Genomic DNA, 22,103 nt, shown 5'->3' on the forward strand with positions numbered 1-22,103 from the left:
TTTATTTTTAATTTTTTAATTTTTTATATAGTGTCACATGTCAACCTCAACGGTTGACATGTGGCAGACCGTTAATTTTAGGACGAAAAATCTAACAGAGATACTAAATGTGTTTTTACTTCTAACTCAAGGACCACCTATGATACAAATAAAAACTCAGATACTAAATTTAAAAACGCTTAAAACTCAGGTACCAATAGAGTATTTAAGCCTATATTTTATACCCCAATAGTCCTGACTATAAACAATGAATACTAAATACAATGTATATCAATCCGTGCAGTATTGTAGTTAACATGTTAAGTATTCCGCATGGGATCCGTACGTTCGCAAAGAAAAAAGGAAACATGACTCACCAGTACGTCTAGCATTTTTGTTTTATTTTTTGTCTTGTCATATTGTAGAGATGGAGCAAGAATATCTTATGGGCAGATCAGTGGCCAAAAAAAAATTGTTGATAGGGATCCATGGGCTAAATTTTTTTATTTTTTTACCTTACAATTTTTATTTTTTACTTAATTATTTTTTTCTTATTTAAAATTAAAGGGAGTTATGGCCTATATATACCGGTCCTCTCTTAAGTCCGTGCCTGTCCTATCGTAACGGGTATTAATGAAATCAATGTTCATGGTGAATGAATCCTACTGTTCCTCTTATGGTGCTGCAGTTGACCGTTTATTTATAATTGAACACTACTGGAGCAGGCTTTTTCTGGGGAGATCAGGGAGCAGCAGCAAAAGGGAGTTTGGATGCTCATATTATATAGAACATTATGCTTAGAAGCTACTGCCACTAATCATGACATTATATCATGCTAAAGGTACACGTGGATGCCAGTGGATTCTTTTCATAAGATGCTTGCTTGGATTTTTCTACAGATTTTTTTTTCTTTTTTCTTAAACATTATCTTAATCCATGTCTTAAAGGCAGTCCTAGACTAGTAGATCTTCAATCTGCACACAATAGATATAGGCTCAGTAACTTATCAATTTTGGAGAGCCAATGAGCCATAACTTATTCACAGATCGACCAAAAAGCTAAAACGGTGGTTTGCCGAAAGGATGATGATTATAAAAAATTAGAGGACCTAATTGGAGCAGAGTTAATTAGTGGCAACTTGCAACTCTGGTGGATCATCCATTATTGTCTTATTGGTGTACGTAATATATATTATAATTCAGAAATGTCTGGCAGCCATAAGCTCTCCACACTCCACCAAGTTTATTCAATTTGGTCTTACGCACGCACCCACTTATAGAAACGTGTCTGCATGGTCAAGTGCCTCCAATTGGAGCATATATATCTTTTGTTTAATTGGGGCGAATGATACAAAAGACAAAACAAGGAAAACGGGTAAATTAGGAAAAAAAGATTCAGAAATAAGCGAACTTCAGAGATGAAAGGCTCTAAATTGCTACTCGAAAGCTAGGCTGGACGTAATTAAAAAAGGCGAACACAACTACTTGCGAATTACTCTCTAAAATAACGCTGTTATTGTCAAAGCCTTCTACCGCGGCCTGATTGATAATATAATTAAAACAAATCTAACCTCTCCCATGATCCCATCCAAGGATCTTTTGGGAGAGCTTCCATGCATATCAGATTGCCTTGTACTTTGTAACCAGCGTTTGTTCGGTTTTCTAATCGAGGGTATTTGCCACAAAACTAATAGCAATGACATAAAAACAAGATATACATATGAAGCCGGCTATTATATCCGATTACAGAAGATTCGTGTCTAAAAGCAAGGTAGCGATGTTTCAACTTTCAAGAAGGGGTTTGTTCCTGTATCAACACGTACGAAGCCTATAATATCCTATGATCGATTGTCTTATTTTATTTTTCCAAAAATAACACGTCATAGATCATATCCTATAAACTGTAGTGTCCTGAAAATCTAATTAATTAGATGATTTTATTAAATATTTGTTTTAGCAATAAATTTGAACTCAAATAGTACAAACTATCTACTTTTTTTTTTTACAGTTAACTACACGCCAATAAGTCGGTCAATACTGCCTGCACTCTGCAGAATGAATAGAAGAACAAGCAAAAATCAAAACAATTGAAACATTCTTTCCCCAACCAAAAAATAAAAACAGAACAAACACCCTACCCAACAAGGCCCAGTGATTGGACCTTTGTCGATTGATTTATAACTCCCATCTTTTTTCATTTCGGCCACCTTTTGTCTGTCAACCACTACTGGGATGAACAAATAATAGATCACGTATATGCATGATGTGAAGATGTGATGTGTTCTTATTGACTCATGACTCATCCACCGAAGATTGCGATACAGTTTTCTGTTTTTGTTTTTTTTTTTTTTTTTTTCCTTCTTCTTCTTCTTCGATCTTCTAATATATTTCCTAGCAAAATTATCGTTTGCGGCTTTTGTTTTTTGTTTTGTGTTTTGTGCCCATGCATATAAGACCCAAACGGAGGGTACGTGCTACACGTCTTTCTTCTTCTTCTTCTTCTTCTTTTTTTTTTTTTTTTTAATTGAATAAGGAAAATGGTTATTAACAAGGACCATTCTGATCTCTGATTCAAAAGAAATAATAAGTGTACGATCCTATGAATAAACAAAGGGTGGGCTCCCAAACAGTAGACCCAAACCAAACTAATTAAAATAGCGTTAAATAATTACAAAGAGTTAGAAATTGGTCAAACAAGTAACCCGGTCCTATCAAACAAGGCCGTTATAAAAGCTAAAGGATAACGGATTAGGACAAGCCTAACTGTACTCCTGCTTGGAAACAACAACAACCATCAAAAGATGGTTGAACAGTAAAAGCTATGTTAGAATCCGAAAATAAGACTACAGGAAAGAGAGGTACGTACCAACACAAATCCAAATGCAATAGTCTTCCCTAAAGGAAAACAATAACACCCAAGTAACATATATAAAAAAAAAAAAAAAAAAACCCCAAAAATAGCAACTCCGGCGCGGAGAAGTGGAGGACCAGAGATCCGGTGGCGGCGCGTGAGAGACCCATTCTAGCGTGTGGGAGGTGGAAGAAGATGCGGCCGGTGGCGTCAGGTAACTGGAACACATGTGAGTGCGGTAGAGAGGTGTGTGGGAGGAAGGGATCATCGGAAGAACGTAGATCCAGTTTTTAACAAAACCAGATCTAAGAACTTTGACAAAACCAGCCACCAACGCAAGGAGGACGGCGACGAACGTGAACGGCGTGGTGGAGAAGCCAAAACACTGAGGTTGCAATTCCGGACGGAATAAGTTATACAAGACGACGAATAAAACCCCATCAAAGATGGGGAGTAGAGAAACCTCTAGCCAAACAACAACAAAAGCAATAAAATACATAAAAAAAAAAATAATAATAATAATAATAATAATAAAAAAAAAATAAATAAATAAATAAAAGAAAATAAAAAAAAATAAAAAGAGAGAAAGATATCTCCTTCTCTTCTTTTGAGGAGGGAAGAGATGTGGGCTTTCCCTCTTCCCCAAGCCGGCTGAAGCAAGAGGAAGATAGCTACTTTGGGTCTTGGTTGCTTTCTCTATAACAAGGAAAAACGAGATCAGCGGTGCTACACATCTGCAATTACTAATGTGATGCTCTAACTTTTAATTTGTGCGTATATATATACCTGCTTTCAGGATGCCAACTTTCAAAATGATTTGCCGATTTTCTTTTATATTTGATGCAATGGTCATAAACCCTAACCATCTTATTTCATACCAGGGGAAGAACTTCTGCTTGGATTCCTTTCATATCTGCATGATAAAAAAGGTAAACACTTGTACCTAACTTTAAAAAAATAAATTAAAAATGAAGGAACAAAAGTCTATACTAGCATTACGAAGACTGAAATATTCTTATAATTTATTTTTGTTAAGAGTCATTTTCATTGTAACGAATCGGGTCTAGTTGATATATCCCTGAAAATTAAATGGTTGGTACTTTAATATTTTTAAAGCAAAATGGCATAATCATTGTAAGGATTCATTTCACATTGATGGGCGATTGCAGCAGTCTATTTATATAATTCAAGAATAACTTCTATATGGTCAAGACATAAATCAAGTCTTTTAATTTGGGTCATCTAATAAAAGAATGACACCGCCGGAACACAAAAATTGAAAAAAAAACGAAAATATCAGATTAATTGTTATTCTCATAATTTTTCTTGATCTCTCTTTGTCCACAATATTCATTTTAAAATATAAATTGAAAATTATCTTACAATCTAAAAATATTTATATTCTCATTAAAATAATTTATTTGGTTTGACTTAATTATTCCAAATTAATATAGTATCTATGAAATTAAAAATTGTTTTGTGAAGTTAAAAATTAGGTGTCGACTTCACAACACATCAATCGTTAAATATAATAAAATAAAATTTAAATTCATCGTGAATTAAATATTTTAATGAATAGCTAGATCAGGCGTTTTGTACGTATACTCCAATAATGTACGTTACTGCATCTGCATGCGTGGAACGAAGACACATCTCGAGCATGACCCAATAAAATCATACGGGAAGCGTGACTGTGTCAGCATATTCTTAATATTTCCACGCGTCATTCTCGTGAATAATTCTGTAATTAGTGACACTGCATATGTGGTGATAAACACGACCTCCACTTGAACAACCCGTCAAGATCACGGATCAGATCGAATTCAATGAGAATGAGCCATGGTTGGGTGGTCCATGGGCAGACAGGTGTAGGCGTACGCGGTAAGTGTAGCGTTGGGCTTTCGGTGATCTTCTTTCTTTACTTTTCTGATTTCTCCAAGGCCGAAGGAGAGAGACGACAATAATTGTGATGGCACGGGTATCTCGCATGCCACCCAAAGACTGGCACGGGCATGTCTTCAGGCCCTTCCAGCTTTGAAATGAAGGAATTTTTCAACTTAAATTTAATTAATCTAGTTCTCTATTATGTTCCCTTACTTTTCGTACCCTTTTTCCTCTTTAAGGTCACTAGGTCAGTGCTTTCTATTCTTTTTTCTTTTATACTGTAATTGAAAAGAAATTTGGAGAATCTTTAACAATAAAAGAAAATATAATATTACAAAAAAAAAAAAAAAAAAACCAATAAATCAAGAGCATAATCCTTTCACGAGTTCCATTTTGGTGAGATTGACAGTGACTATCTCCTGCAATTCAGCCCAAAATCATGGTACCTAAAGTAAGCACAATGTCAGCAATATATAATGACCATGTACACAAATCAATTAAGAAATGGTACCTAAATTAGTATTACTTCTTTTACGAAATAAATGTGTTATTATTTTTAGAATATTTTTAAATTATTTTTATAATTTGAAAAATATTTACTTGAAGTTTGTGTATATGTCTCTGATATATATAGAGGGGAAGTAATTTTTAGCAAATTAATTTACTTTTTTAGTTTTTCAAATTTCTTTTTCTAAGCCAATTATTGTGTACGTCTGAAATAAGGAATTATGGTATCCACCAACCCATTGAGAAAGATTGACCAAATTGATGTCATTCTTATGACAATTTTGTCTTTAATCCCAATTATAAATGACTTTTGTGCTTAACAACAAATAGAAATGACCAAAAGGCCCTCCGCACGTTGTCGCTTTCATTTTTTGTCGACTGAAGTGCGTCTCATGATTCTCATCACCCTGAATCTCTCCTTGGTGGGTGTACGCTTAGGTGGACAAGCGACAAAGTAGAAGCTCCCGAAACGGCCGTGGTGGAGGATAATTCTCACGTGCTATGCACACACGTGTCACGCTTTTGCCACTGCTTCAACGTTCCTTCGATCACACCTAGCACGTCTTGGCCTGCGTTGTCACGTGTCGTCGTTGGAAAATGTCACGTATTCTGAATTACGTCAAAATTTCGACTCAGGTTCATGCGAGACTAAATACGGAAAGAAGAAGATCTCCTTTCTTTTTTTCTTTTTTTTTTTTTTAAAAAGGATCGGAATTAAAAATTAATGAATATGTAACAATTGAATGTTCTATTAAAAATGGATGTAAAAATTACATACATTTTAAATATATGTCAATTTAATGAAATAATGCTCGGTTGACAAGATATAATGACATATATTGCCCTTTGTACTTGGTCGAATTTGCCGTAAATAAGGGTATATTTGGGTAACACTTATTCATTTATTATTATTTTTAAATGTTTGGTTTTTTTTTTTAATTAAAATTCTACTAAAGTTGTATCCAATTTTTTTTTAATCTTGTCTCAAATTCTCTAAACCATTCAAATATAATTTCAAAAAATAATCTTTTTCGGTATTCACAATTTTGAATATAATAAATAATAGTAGAATATAATTAATACAAAAAATTTGCATACCGAAACGAGACATAAGCTAAACCATTCAAATATAATTTCAAAAAATAATCTTTTTCGGTATTCACAATTTTGAATATAATAAATAATAGTAGAATATAATTAATACAAAAAATTTGCATACCGAAACGAGACATAAGTATCACTGAATATTCAAAATGTACATTGTAATTTCATGTTCCTATAATATTACATTGCGAAATACTACATGTGATCTAGCTAATTCATGTAAAGATGCATGTAATTAATAAAGCAAATTCTTAAGCAATTTTTCTATCCTAATGTTTGCTCAAAAAACACTCTTACAACGTCATCTTTCGTGATGCAAGTTACAAAAAAAAAAAAAAAATGACATCATCTTATGAGAAAGAAATAATGTTTATTCTAATAAACATGTAAAGTTAGATCTTTCTTGAAGATTTATCAAGTTTTTTATAAGTATATGATTCAATTCACAATATTTGATGACATGAGATATCTTACTAACAAATTTATTTATTAAATGTCTTGGTCAGAATGTTGACAAAACAATGAATGCTATGAATATCCACACAAACCTTGTGTTTAATTGAAGTTTGGACAGAAAATTCATCGTGACTCATTCTACTTTTAGCTAAACCTTAAACGCTTATAACTTTTTTTAATTAGTTATTATTTTTTTCTCTTTTTTAGTTATTCTTTTCATGTATATGCTTTGTTTATTTTTACGTAAAATGTTTTTTGTCGTAAAATCAATAAAATATTTTTTTTAAAAAAAATAATTCCCATACAAACAGAGGCATTACTATTTTCTCTCTCTTCTTTTTTTTTTTGCCAAAACAAACAGGACAATAATTATTATTTTATCTCTTTTAGTTTTAGTTATATATTCTTTTCACATACACAAATATGTTATAATCAAATGCATGCCAAGTTACGGCCTAAAAATAAAGAGAAATGTTATATGTACTTAAATTTTTATAAATGGAGTCCTAATGTGATCATGTTTTTTTTACAAGTTAGTAAGACTTTTTTTATAAAAGTTTAAGTATATGTAATATTTCTCAAAAATAAAAATAAAAAGTTATGAGATAAGGTTAATTAATTATAAACTCAAGATTGCCTATAGGATCAGTGGGCCAAAATGTTCATGGGAATAACAAAGGGAACAAATCAACCATTAAAGAAATACTTAGCACCAAAAAAAAAAAAAAAAAAAAAAAAAATTAAAGAAGTGCGGCTCTGTGTTTTTTATGGGTGGTACAGCGTGGCCAACTGCCGCCACGTGGGCCAACAATGAAAAGTTCTCTCTTTCTCTACCCATATTCAAATCTCTCACGCTTTTTGTCGTCTCTCACCGTTCTCGTTGAAGAACACACAACGAAGAACCAAAGAGGGAGAGAGAGAGAGAAAGCATTTGCAATAGAGGGAAAAAGAGACACGAAAAATCCAGCTAAATCGGAGAGAACTGCTAGGTTTTCCAAACCCTGAATCCGAAATTCGAAGCAAAACCGAAATGGCGACGCCATTTCCGGGTCTCCAGCACCGAGACGGAGGAGGGGGCGTCGCCGTAATGGCGGGCCCAGTGAACGCCATCGACCCCTCACCGTCAAAGGCCTGCGTGAAGAACAACCCGGCCCTCAAGCCCCCGATCCTAATCTTCTTGTTCTTCCACAAGGCCATCCGCTCGGAGCTCGAGGGGCTCCACCGTGCCGCCATGGCTTTCGCCACCGGCGCTGGCGATATCAAACCCTTGTTGGAGCGCTACCACTTTCTCCGAGCTATTTACAAGCACCACTGCAATGCGGAGGACGAGGTGCGTGTGTGCGTGCGTCTTATTTTTGTTTCAGATTTGGAACACTTTCACAATACAATTCTCCTCAGTGTTTGTTTATTTGTTTTTACTGGTTTTTTGTATCATACGGTTGCTCAATTTCGATGCTAACATTATTCGATTTGATTTTCATTTGTGGCTGTCTTCGTGCGTACTTATCAGATAATGTACGGATTTGATGAGTATTATAGCTATGTTTTGTTTTCCTTTCTTTTTAGTTGTAAAATTATCATATGATTATTATTCGAATTGAAGACTTTGATTGATGATGACGGTGGTTCAGTTTTTCTTCTATTTTTTAATTGGTTCAATTGTGATGTGAGCTGCTTGTAAACGGGCAGCAAGTATCAAATGTTGCTCATGTGTATTCATGGACGTGCTGAATTAAATTTGGAGATGTATTGCTTCCTCTTGATGAAGTGATGGGATGTTAGATAATAATACGATAAATACATTATTATATGAAAACTTGAAATGCTTCTAAAAATTGCAAACTACTTTTGCAACAGGACATTGTTGGTTCAGTCTTGCAGAAACATCAGATTTCATGCTTCATTTTTATGTGGAAGCCTGATATATTGATCTAGTGATATTTTGATTAGTCTTGGGTTTATATTTGGTTGCTTAAAATTGCAAGTTACTGTGACCTAACTGTATAATGTCTTGTCTTGGTATGTACTTGCCTTAAAGCAGTGGCGGACCCAGATAATTGTGGTTGGAGGGGCCATGGCTAGGGGTGTGAGATGAGCCCAAATGCTCGTGAATTCGGCTCGGTTCGGTTCGGTTAAACTTGATTCGGTCTCAGTTTGAATAATAAATTAGTCGTTCGTGAACACAATAATATATTCGAATATTAAACGAGATATACTCGTATAAACTCGGCTCGACTTGGATAAGCTTGTATAAACTCGTATAACTTCATTTTTACAAAAAAAATTTCGTATTATTTTAATTTTATAATAAGAACATCTTAAGTAAAAAGAAATTATCTTTCTAATATGACAGATATAACTTGAATTATTGTTGTAAGTTTAATTTTATACATTTATGTGTACATGAGTGTGTTTGTGAATATATGTGGTTGTCTTTGTGTGTATGCACGCACGTAATTTGTGTATTTGCATAATGAATTTATATACATTCATATAAACTCGAAATTATATTATTTAGGATTCAAGTTAATTTATTTAATGAACTAAAGTGATAAAATTTTAACAATACTTAATTAATTAATGATTAGTATGGATTTGCGAAAATGTAAACAATCATGATATTTACTTTATATAAAAAATGACTAAGTTAATTAAGCTGCTCGTGATAAGATTGAGCTTGACTTGTGTTAGAAATAAAATTAAACGAGTCAAGCTTGAATAGAATATCTCTTTCGGTAATAAATTCGAGTTCGACTCGTGTTCGAAATGAAATTAAATGAGCCAAGCTTGAACATTCAATACTTGACTCGACTCGGCTTGAATACAGCCCTAGCCATGGCCCATGGAAAACTGATATTTCCTCTATGGACTTATTTACCAAAACTTTGAGAACTTTTATGGGGAGGGCTTGCCTGGGTTTTGGATTAGGTAGAAAGCAAGGGAGAGGAAAAAAATGGTGTCGATTTGGGGAATAAGAGAAGCCTTTCTGTCAACCAGTTGGTCTTACACTTACTGACTTATTACAGGAAGAAAAACAAAGAAAAGGTGCCAAGTTGGTGGGGCCAGACCTTACACCAAGTAAGAAAAATGTGGTAGCCAAAGGAAAAGTGCATTACTAATTTTTTTTTTCTTTCCCTGCTGGCCCTTTAATACGTCTGCCATTGCCCTAAAGGCAGTCTTGTGAGGTGGAGACCAAGTGCCACGTGGCTCAAATTTGCAGTTTGTTAGGCCCTTACATTGCCATATTATTTTGGAACATAAGTTAAGATTTTCAAATATGGTTTCAGTAACTAATACCTAATTGCTGACTGTCTCTCTCGATATGCAATCTTCTGGATTAGAAAATTTTGCCTTGCCACTTTTATAATAATGTAAAAATGATTTGAATTTGTTTAATATTAATTAGGATTTGCTATTCAGAAGTTGTCACGTGCAATGATTTTGCTCAGCGAGCTTTTTAGTGAGGAGGAATTGTTTTTGTATCATGGACTTAAGGAAGTAAGAAAATATTTTTGGTCATATTTCTCTCGTTTAGTCAAATAATAATCACATGCCAATTTGACTCACTTGTTATATTGGAATAAAAAATGTGCACTTCCTCACTTCTAACTCACTGGTTGGCTTCGAGAGTAGGTAGAGTCATGTGCTTCAATTTTCACTGGTTTTAAAAGTATGTTACTATCAGGAATTGCTTGAATATGTGGTTTGGGACTATCAAATGTCACTCATTTCTAATTGTGAACGTGTCTACTGAAGTTTGTTGGTTCATTATTGCCCTTTATGATGACGTAACAATCATGGTGCTGCCATGCATAGATTTCCTAATTGTGTTAGCTCGGGATATGCTTGTTAGAGCTTTCCGATGTTGCTATATATGAATGTTACAAAATTTTAGAATTGTAGTTACTTCAACCAATTATTTGTTCATATTGTTTAAGGCTTTACAATTGGATTACCTGTCTAGTTTTATGGTTCTAGAGGCATGCCCTTGATTTTTACTCGTGGTTGTAATGCAAAGCTCTTGGCTCACTTTTTCATTAATGTCCTTTTCATCTATCTTGCATCATTTATGATTATCACAACATGTGTACTTTCTAAATTGTAGGTCATCTTTCCAGCTCTAGATATACGTGTGAAGAATGTTGCTAAAACTTACTCCCTAGAACATGAGGGAGAAAGTGTTCTTTTTGATCAGTTGTTTGAGCTGCTAAAGTCAAATATGCAAAATGGAGAAAGCTATAGAAGAGAGTTAGCGTCTTGTACTGGAGCCCTTCTGACATCAATTAGCCAGCATATGTTCAAGGAAGAGGAACAGGTATTTATTTGTTTCTTTTGTATGATGATAACTTTACTTATTTTCATCATAGTCTAGTACACAATCAATTGGATCAGATGAATATTGAAACTGTAAATCTAAAAATTTATAATCAATCATGTGTACTGCATTCCTCTCTCTCTCTCTCTCTCTCTAAATTAATATATATTTTTGTGTCAATTGTAATCCTAGTTTAAAGTGCTTTGCAAAACAGCAAGTACATTTATTTGGGTTCAAAATGGGCTATATGTGTCCCTCAAGATGCCTTGATATATTTAGGATTCTCCTTGGTCATTGCTTTTGCTTCAGCACACAGTTATTGTTTTAGTACCCAATGCTCGGTTCAGAGAAGCTATGATCAAGTCCTTTTTGAAGAAGATGCTTCAGTCCTCCAGGTTCCCTTGGAGGACCCTTCCCTCTTTTTGGCCATGTAGAAAAAAAATTATTTTTAAAAAAATTTCGACGAGCCTTCAAGAATATGAAATTTGGGGTTAGGCATTGTCGAGGCCCTTTGAGGACCATGAGAGGACCTTAGTGGAATTAAAGGCTTCATTTTTAAGACACTCTTTGTTTGGGCTGCTGCCTCAAATTGTAGTATTTCAAACTTTCATGCTTTCTTAGATCTTTTCTCTGTTACTAACTAGGCTTCTCTCTTGTATATTCTCTATGTGTTTGGGTTGCGTCTTTGCGTTTTCTAATGAATTTGCTATTACTTATCAAAAAAAATTTGATCGATAATTAAGTTATGCATCCCGGCTACATAATGTTCGTGAGCTAGCAGGTCTACAGACATAAAATATGGAGGGTCCTCTACTTATCAAAAAAATGGAGGGTCCTCTAATATGTAACCAAATTTATAAAGAGGGAGGCTTCTTTACTTGTTTTAGCTTCTCTCTCTCTCTCTCTCTGTTATGTTTTCTTGTCATAAGGAAAAGGTAAAAGCGGTATATATTTTCTGGAGAATGTCCTGAATAATTGGATATTAGGGATCAATGGTTTTCCAAGGACAGATGCTAGCCACTATATTTTATCTTGCAAAATTTGAATGATTATGAACCTAACCATAAGCTATTAAACTAATGTATACTTTTCCCTTAAGGTTTCTTGTCCAAGGTTGAGTGAGCCTCACTACTTGCATGCTAAGACACAGAATTAACACTCTTTTAGATGCAAGAACATGGTTGGAGGGAATGAAGGAGGAGGGGAGAATGCCTAACTATGTAACACTCCGGTCACATATTGGGAAGAGATGAGTAGCCCACATAGTGTAGGTGCTTTATAAATATATTCATGGGTGTTAAATCTCACATTACTTAGTTACTATGTGAAACTGGGCTTTATAAGAGATTCTAGGGAAGTTCCAAATTGACTAATCATTTTGGGTAATAGCCCAGATGTGGTTAGCGCTTTCTTCTAGGTTGTTACAAATGGTATCAGAGCCACCTAGTAATGCCGGGCCATGTGGTATTGGAGCACCGCATGATGTGGCATTGACGAAGACGTCAAGAGTTAAGAGGCGGAGTTTGTAACACTCCGGTCCCATATTGAGAAGAGATGAGTAGATCACATAAAGTGGATGCTTTATAAAGATATTCATCGGTGTTAAGTCCCACATTGCTTAATTAATAGGTGAAACTAGGCTTTATAAGAGATTCTAAAGAAGTTCCAAATTGACTATTCATTTTTGAGTGATAGCGCATATGTGGCTAGTACTTTTTTCTTGGTCATTACAAACTACCTTTCCCTCCATGTGTTTAGTTGATCATAGAAGAAAGGCGAGAAGAGAGAAAAGAATGGTGGCCTGACTGGAATAAAAAATATGTAGATGATTACCCTTTTTCTGACTGCCATTTTTTCCATTCAATTTGCATCTAGTTTTGGGTGCAAGGATTTGGCGGGGGAGGGAAGGGACCCCTTCCCTTTTCCTTTTCTCGTTCCACTTACATCCAAACCACTTGGATTAAAACTCCTCCCTTCCCTCTCCTTCCTGCTTCATTCCCAACTGAATGCTGGATAAGTTGTAGAATATCTAAAACTAGTGGTTGTTGAACTCCTTCAAATTTCTCTGCATGTGAAAAATATATATCCCTCTAGAGGGACTTGACAGTTGATGGTGAGGTCTCTGCATTTTAATCAATTGTCTTTAGGATATATGAGTTGCTCTTTATTGTAGAATACGTACAACTGTGTTTGTTCTTATACTACCCTTCATACTTTGGCAGTTAGCATATAGAGCTTAGTATGCTGAGTTAGAGGTATGTTTGGACCTCACTTTTTTGTTTTTAATTTTGCAGGTCTTTCCCTTGCTTATTGAGAAATTTTCATTTGAAGAGCAGGCCACTTTGGTATGGCAGTTTCTTTGCAGCATTCCTGTCAATATGATGGCAGAATTTCTTCCGTGGCTTTCTTCCTCTATATCATCTGATGAACGGCAGGATATGCGCAAGTGTTTGTGCAAGATAATACCAGAAGAGAAGCTTCTTCAGCAGGCGAGTGCCCCTTTGGTCGACATATCATTTTGGATGTTTTTTGTGAGAAAAGTTGACTAACTTTATCTTGTCTGAAATGAAGGTTGTATTTGCCTGGCTTGAAGTGGAGAGTGTGTCTGAAATGCGTAAAACTTGCAAAGATAATCTGAAGGTCAGATGTCAAGATTCCGGGTCTAGCGCCTCTACTACTCAGACTGACCAGGCATACTGTGCATGTGAATCTTCTAAAACCGGTAAAAGGAAGCATATGGAGCTAAATTTTGATCATACCAAATCCACTGTGTCTTGCCCTATAGATGAAATATTGCTTTGGCATAAGGCTATAAAAAGAGAGTTGAACGATATAGCTGAGGCAGCTAGAAAGATACAACTTTCTGGAGATTTTTCTGATTTGCTTGCATTCAACAAGAGGCTGCAATTCATTGCAGAAGTCTGCATCTTTCACAGGTGTGGTTTTCAGCTGTATTTCCTATTTTGATTTCCTTTACTGGCAAATCTGAGTCTTTGAATGTAATTATTCAATTATGGCATACTTAAAATGATTTGTCTTGTGGACAAGGAAAATAATACCTTTGAATCCTGAACCAGTTCTTATACTTAGAAGTTCTATTCATGAAGTATGGCAGCCTTCAAGCAGTAAAGTTCACTAGAAGCGTATGGTTTAGTTTTTTAAGAATTTTTGAATTTGATGGGTTTTTTCGTTTAGTCTGCCTTCATGGGTTCTTTGGATTTATTTTTTAAACTTTTGTTTTCTTCTAACCTTGGACCAAGAAACCGATAGTAACCAGTACTGAAAGAGAGGTGTGTAGCATTACATACTCTTTCTTGTTGGATATCTTAGGACTGCCTACATTTTGTGAAATGAACTTCTCATGTCTCTCTGTCTGCAGCATTGCTGAGGACAAAGTTATATTCCCTGCTGTAGATGCAGAACTCTCTTTTGCTCAGGAGCATGCAGAAGAAGAAATTCAATTTGACAAGCTAAGGTGCCTGATAGAAAGCATTCAAAGTGCTGAAGCCAACTCAACTTCAGCTGAATTTTGTACGAAGTTGTGCTTTCAGGCTGATCAAATAATGGACACTATACAGAAGCACTTCCATGATGAGGAGGTTCAGGTGAGTACTTTTGCAATAATGACAATGAGCTGAGCCTGTGGAAAGGGGACATTCAGTTAGACCGTGTTCTGCATTTTTACGTTATATTCTGCGTACGATTTGGTGAACACTTTTTTATCAGCATTTAGAACTTGAAAGACATGATAAAGCATCCTAGTTGTCCTTAAAAGCCATCTAACAAATACTTTCCATTTGCAGGTTCTTCCTCTTGCTCGAAAGCATTTTAGCCCCAAAAGACAGCGAGAACTTCTGTATCAAAGCTTATGTGTGATGCCCTTGAAATTGATTGAATGTGTCTTACCATGGTTGGTAGGATCAGTTAGTGATGAAGAAGCAAGGTCTTTTCTTCAGAATATGTATATGGCAGGTTCAATATCAGCTCTTGTTACTTTATATTAATAGGTTGCAATGTGTGTGGTATGCTTGCTATCTGTTTCTAACTTGTGGAGTTATCTGATGCAGCTCCTGATTCAGATTCTGCACTGGTCACACTTTTTTCTGGCTGGGCCTGTAAAGGTCGTTCAAGGAATGTTTGCTTGTCTTCAAGTGCAATTGGTTGTTGCGCTGCAAGGGTACTGACTGGAACAGAAGATCATGTTAGCCAACCACTATGTGCATGTGCCACACCGTGTGCTGCTGAGGAAAAATCTCCATTCAGTCAAGCAGATGACAATAGAAGGCCAGTCAAACATGGAAGTGCAATACCACGGGAAGATAGTGATGCTTGTCACTCTACAGGAACTGTAAATTCTGTTAAATTATCTTGCAGTAATCAGTCTTGCTGTGTCCCTTGTTTAGGAGTGAAAGACAATAATCTAGGAGTAAGCTCTTTATCAGCAGCAAAATCTCTACGTTCCCTATCTTTTAGTCCTTCTGCTCCTTCCCTCAACTCAAGTCTTTTTAACTGGGAAATAGATATAGCCTTTGCTGACACTGGATCTGCAACACGGCCTATTGATAACATATTTAAATTTCATAAAGCCATTCGCAAAGATTTGGAATATTTGGATGTTGAATCCGGAAAGCTTAATGATTGTAATGAGGCCTTTCTTAGGCAATTTACTGGCAGATTTCGTTTGTTATGGGGTTTATATAGAGCTCATAGTAATGCAGAGGATGATATAGTATTTCCAGCATTGGAATCTAAAGAAACTCTTCATAATGTGAGCCACTCCTATACTTTGGACCACAAGCAGGAAGAGAAACTATTTAAGGATATTTCTTCTACACTTTCTGAGCTCACACAACTGCATGAGCGATTGAACAGTACAAATATAGCTGATCATTTAACTGGAAGTTACTTTGATCCTTCTGATCATAATGATACTATGAGAAAGTACAATGAGCTGTCCACTAAGCTTCAAGGCATGTGCAAATCCATTAGAGTTACATTGGATCAACATGTTTTCCGGGAAGAACATGAATTATGGCCATTGTTTGACAGACATTTTTCTGTGGAAGAACAGGATAAAATTGTTGGTAGAATAATTGGTACTACAGGTGCAGAAGTCCTTCAATCAATGTTGCCATGGGTTACTTCTGCTCTTACTCAGGAGGAACAAAACAAAATGATGGACACCTGGAAGCATGCAACTAAAAATACAATGTTCAGTGAGTGGCTTAATGAATGGTGGGAAGGAACTTATGCTGCATTTCCAAATACAACAACATCAGGGAGTAGCATTTCACTAGGTTCGTGCAGTGTTTTTGTTATTGTTAGTGCTGCCTTTGCATATATTCTTTTCAATTTATGTTTATAGTTCTCGTTTATTATCTAAATTTGGTTTTATAAAATTCAAGTTTGTTGAAGATTCACATTGTTAAGATTTATTTCTAATATGTTACAAATTTACAATATTAGGTACTGATGCCTACGAAAGCTTGGATCACAGTGATCTAACTTTCAAGCCTGGATGGAAAGATATCTTTAGGATGAATCAAAATGAGCTTGAATCTGAAATAAGAAGAGTTTCTCGAGATTCAACTCTTGATCCGAGGAGAAAAGCATATCTTATTCAAAACCTTATGACCAGGTCAGTTTATGTTGTGACCCTTTTATGAAACTTATTCCAACCATTTGGATTAATATGCTTTTGTACATATACTTTTTTTTTTTGATAAGTTACGCTTTTACATATAAATGGTTGTGTTAGTCGGTGGATAGCATCTCAGCAGAAGTTACTTCAGGCAACGGTTGGTGAAAGTTCAAATTGTGAAGACTTACTTGAATGTTCTCCGTCATTTCGTGATTCGGAGAAACAAGTATTTGGGTGTGAGCATTACAAAAGAAATTGCAAACTCCGTGCTGCTTGCTGTGGCAAGTTATTTACATGCAGGTTCTGCCATGATAAAGTCAGTGACCATTCAATGGATAGGTAAGTTTGCGCCTTGTATAGTTTGCTTGATTGTCACTGGACTTCTATGTATAGTTTTTTAATATCAATTTATTTACAGGAAGGCTACAGCTGACATGATGTGTATGCAGTGCTTGAAAATTCAGCCTGTTGGGCCACTTTGCTCAACTCCTTCCTGTGGTGGACTATCAATGGCAAAGTACTATTGCAGTATTTGCAAATTTTTTGATGATGAAAGGTACATACTTTTGTTATATTTTTTTCCTCCCCAATCATTTATTGATGACATCTCTGTGTGTGTGTTCTTTGTTTTTTTTTTTTTTTTTTTTTTTTTTAGAGTTCAATAGAGTGCAAAATTGTAAGATTTATATTTGACAGCATAATAGATTTGTTGGAGTGGAACTGAAGGCTTTTAGTGTTTTTTTTTTTTTTTTTTGGCCAAAATGCAAGCTTTGAGTTGAGATCATATACTGCACATTTACAGTGCATTACTTATCTGTTTAGGTATCTAGAATTTTGATTGGTCGCAGATTTGAGGTTTTCTTTTTGGTAAGTTGTGTAGATATGCAGTGTGTGAAGTCAATCTTGTGGGGTAGGTGCCTTGGACAATATAAATACCAAAAAGAAGTAAGAGATATTTGTTACTCATTATCCTCCACCAATTTATTTCTTGACAAGTTTTGGTTTTGTATTTGGTTTCATGGTGACAGACTGGTACTGCACGTGTCCATATCATTTCTTGCTATTTAAGCCATATGAATATGCTGAATAGTCTGCTTTCTTTAAAGTTTAGGTTTAGTTCCTTTTGTGGTTAAGATTTGCTGAAGTGGGTTTCTTATTTTTCCTCTATATTTTTATTTCAGGACAGTTTATCATTGTCCTTTCTGCAATTTATGCCGTGTTGGGAAGGGACTTGGTATTGATTTCTTTCATTGCATGACATGCAATTGTTGCCTGGGCATAACGTTAGTGGATCACAAATGCTGCGAGAAAAGTCTGGAAATAAACTGTCCCATATGCTGTGATTTTTTGTTCACATCAAGTGCGACTGTTCGAGCTCTTCCATGTGGCCATTTTATGCATTCAGCTTGCTTCCAGGTCTATATTTTATTTCCTTCTTGCTTTGATTTCTGTACTGAATTTATGTTCCAATTATTTTTGCTTCTATATAAGGAGATTGATTTTTGTCGGTGCTTGATGTTATATTCCACTTCATTCATTATTTCAGGCATACACTTGCAGTCACTATGTTTGCCCAATTTGCAGCAAATCTTTGGGAAATATGGCGGTAAGTGAACTATTTTTTAACACTACTTCAGCTATTGTTACACTATTATGAAGATCCATTATGAGGTTGGGCACCACATTGAAATAAGTTTATTCAACTTGCTGTCTTTTTTGAAAAATAAAAATAAATAAATTGTAACACTTATATTAGAATAATTTGTTCTTACTGGCATACAGGAGAGGATTTTTTTTTATATATAATTTTTAATAAAAATCTCTATATTATTGTTATTTTATTTTTATGTCTCTTAATTGTGTGATTTTGCTTATTAGCTAGCTTCCACCTGGAGTTCAAACGCCTCCTAAATGAACCTCACTATAATGAACAAAAGCTTATAATGGATGCATATGGACTTGATAAGCTAATCCCATTTTTTTTTTTAAAAAAAAAAAAAGTAATTGGCCCCAAGGAGAAGGGGATGAGAAATTTCGAACTAGTGAGCTTCATGAGGCGTGGTCTCTAGCCGATTGAGCTATCCCTTAGGATTCAACTTGATAAGCTAATTTTTAGATGATATAGATCTAATACACTTAAGAGTGAAGCTGATTGGTTAGCAAGTACATTTGATATTGGTACATGGTTAGAAGTGGTGAAGAATGGGAGGTTTTACATCTTTGTGTTTTCTTTTCATTATCCTAGGTTTACCACAGCATTAGGCTAATCATCGAAAACTTATACCTACGTGGTTCTGTTTATTTTTTTTTTAAAAAGAAGGGTTTACGTTATTTAAAAAATAAACCATTTTCTGTGAGCCTGCCTCCCCTCCCCCAATCATTGCCGCATCATTTTGCCAATATTTTCTCCCCTGCAGGGGACATCCAATTTTTCTCTCTAGTCTTCAAGTCACCGCCTCAAACAACTCTCATAGATCGAGCTAGATGGCGTCTTACAGTGCGATCATCTGCCAGCTTGAAAGTCGGCCATCGAACTGCAAGTCCTTTCTCTGCAAGAATATTCGAAGCATACCCACTTATAATAAAATTCCACAATTAACATCTCAATTCATGGAACAACTTCTCCACACTTTCAACTCTGCCATAATTTAGGTAGAAAGCAATAAGAGAATTCACAATTGAGAAAACCCAATCTCAACAAATTTCCATGAACCTAAGGCACTAAAACACTTTAAAACACAAGAAAACATATAAGAATTTGCTTCAATCCCCAACTCCTGCATCTTCCTAAATAAACACATTTCTTTCTCCAAAATCACCAATTCTTGTGTACTCATTTATCATAAGATTCCAAAGAAATGACTTTTTCACTTGCAACCTTATCGAAAAGCCACTCTCAAATCCCCACAACTAACATACATAAAAACAAGTTTGGCACCCAAAACTCCATCAACTATTAAGCCATTAGAACAAATAATCTAGTGAACCTTTTTACCATCTTCTAGCGATTTAAGTTCGGCACAAAGTTGCAAAACTGAACAATAAATCTTCATCTTGAGAAAATGGTGGGTAACAAAGGGGTTGCCGAAAATAGTTTGAAGAAAATGAAACCATTTTGGGATTTGACTAAGTTTTCTTTAGGATTAGGATAGCGGTGGTAAAAAGGAAGAGAGACCAGGAAGATTGGTGTGATTTAAGTAGTAATATGCTTGAAATTTCTTCTGTATTTGAAGCTTGTTTGAGCAGTAATATGCTTTGGTCTAACTGACAGTTTCGGGATTTATTACTTTTACTTTTAGTTTTTTTTTTTTTTTTTCATTCCTGATCCACGTCTCCATGTATATAAGATGTTTGATAAAATGTCTTTTGGAGGGAGTTGTTGTGTAAAATAATAAACTTGTGATTTTTGGTGTGCACCAAACAACTAAAACTATTTTCAGGATGTGACAGCCTAATACTGGACGGAGCCATAACTGCTTTGTGGACTGAACACATTATAAATGGAAATTATACTGATTAGTTATGAGTGAATGGGAGGTTTGGCTGGTTGGACTGGAACTATACTATTTGCAGATGGAATTCTTAGCTTTGTTTGGTGCTATATACCTTTTTTGCTTCCCCTAGGTGTGTCCATGAACATTAGTTTGGGTCTTCGCCCATCTGTCTGAGTCCAAAACGGGGGAGAGTATGTAGCGAGTCCAAAATGGGAAGTTTAGTGTGAGCCAACAAAAATGGAGTGAGTTTACAGGCCACTCACATGTTTAATTTGAATGCTTTAAAATATGCTTTCTTTTAAGACACCTAGGACCATATACTTTCATTTCTACTTTACTACTAGAGCGAGGAATTCCTTTCTGTTTTTTTCTTCTGGTAAGTGGTCTATCTGTCCAGGACAATATTATCTGCAGATGGAAGATGAGGAAAAAAAAGAAGATATAGTTGTTTATTTCCTTCCAATTCACATGTGTGTGCGGCCCATGCCTATGTTTAAATTTTTACTTTGCCTCCCTCATCAGGTTTACTTCGGCATGCTTGATGCTCTATTGGCTTCTGAGGAACTCCCAGAAGAATACAGGAACCGCTGTCAGGTAAACATCTAGACTTCATTTTATCTTCAAATTCTGATCAAGCTATCATTATTTGCTGAATATTAAAGTGACTAAATTTGGTATTCCAGGATATACTTTGCAATGACTGTGATAAGAAGGGGAATGCACCCTTCCACTGGCTATACCATAAGTGTGGGTCTTGTGGATCCTATAATACTAGAGTAATTAAGGTTAATTCTAGTTCCTATTGCTCAACATCAAACTTGTGAGGGCATCTGGCTTTCCCTTGGTCTTATTTGGTTGTTTAAATACCTTTGGCGGCAGCACCAGTTATACATAGCTTTGTAAAGTAACATGCCATTAAAATAGTTAATTTTTAGGGTTACACCCCAAAACCAGTGATCATCCTTTTCTCCCCCAACATTACGAGGTTGGTTGATTTTTGTTCCTTACATGGATTTTCAATGTAGAAACTGAAAATATATTGCCTTGAGGAGGAAAAAATTTATCAATAGAAAGTCTCTGCCATTGCTTAAATGACTTGCTAATTTCCAAGCCCACTTGGTTTTCTTTGGCCCCCCTTAGTAATATACGAATTTCCGGTGCATTAAGATACTTTTTCGCCACAGCATAGTGATGAGAGAAAATGCAGTTTCGGTTGTATTGGACAGATTGACTGCATCGATGTGTTCTGGACCTGAATCTAAAAACTGTTCATTTATCAATGTGATATTGTGATATAAGGGGAAATAGTTTGATATTAATCGTAAGTCATGGAGGTAATCTCATGGAAGAGAGCTGGAAATATTATATGAAAAGATGACATGTTAGTTGCTAACTTTTTTAATAAAAGATGACTTTGACAAAACGGCCTGGTGGGAAATAATTTACTTGGGTGCAAAGCTTCAAAACAGATTTCTCAATTCCGTTGAGCTTGACAGGTTAACAACTAAATTTTTGACCTGTAATCAATCAATCAAGGAAGATGGTGCAAAATTATTGGGAGACTTGTGAAGGCGACTTAATTCACCGTAAAGAGTTTAGTTGCATGATGTTACTTGCAAGCAGTGGAGTTAGGTGTTTGATTCATAGCGAACAAAATTAAAAAATAGAGTTGAATAAAAATTGATTAAAATGTATTATTATTCATCAACAATTAATTTAAAAAGGCAACTAAATATAAAAGTTTACTAGACAATTTTATTATTTAATAGTAAATTTAAAAATAAATCAATGTCAAAATTTTATTACATAGTTGAAATGTAATGGTTGGCTACTGCATTTTGCAAATTACCACGTTTCATATACACCTTTTATG

The 22,103-nt window shown here is 35.2% G+C and overlaps 1 protein-coding gene across 1 annotated transcript; it reads left to right on the forward strand.

Annotated features, from left to right (window-relative positions):
* The first annotated feature begins 7,633 nt into the window (after positions 1-7,633).
* Positions 7,634-21,322, forward strand: LOC133852970 (zinc finger protein BRUTUS-like). The gene is made up of 14 exons (XM_062289566.1): positions 7,634-8,110; positions 10,886-11,095; positions 13,390-13,584; positions 13,667-14,031; positions 14,475-14,700; positions 14,899-15,067; positions 15,163-16,392; positions 16,562-16,733; positions 16,854-17,075; positions 17,155-17,292; positions 17,918-18,152; positions 18,283-18,342; positions 20,753-20,824; positions 20,914-21,322. The coding sequence occupies exons 1-14, from the start codon at positions 7,811-7,813 to the stop codon at positions 21,052-21,054; spliced, it is 3,735 nt and encodes a 1,244-aa protein (XP_062145550.1). The 5' UTR covers positions 7,634-7,810; the 3' UTR covers positions 21,055-21,322.
* Positions 21,323-22,103: the final 781 nt, after the last annotated feature.

The sequence above is a fragment of the Alnus glutinosa genome, chromosome 1 (genome assembly GCF_958979055.1).
Source record: "Alnus glutinosa chromosome 1, dhAlnGlut1.1, whole genome shotgun sequence".
Classification (NCBI taxonomy): Eukaryota; Viridiplantae; Streptophyta; class Magnoliopsida; order Fagales; family Betulaceae; genus Alnus; species Alnus glutinosa.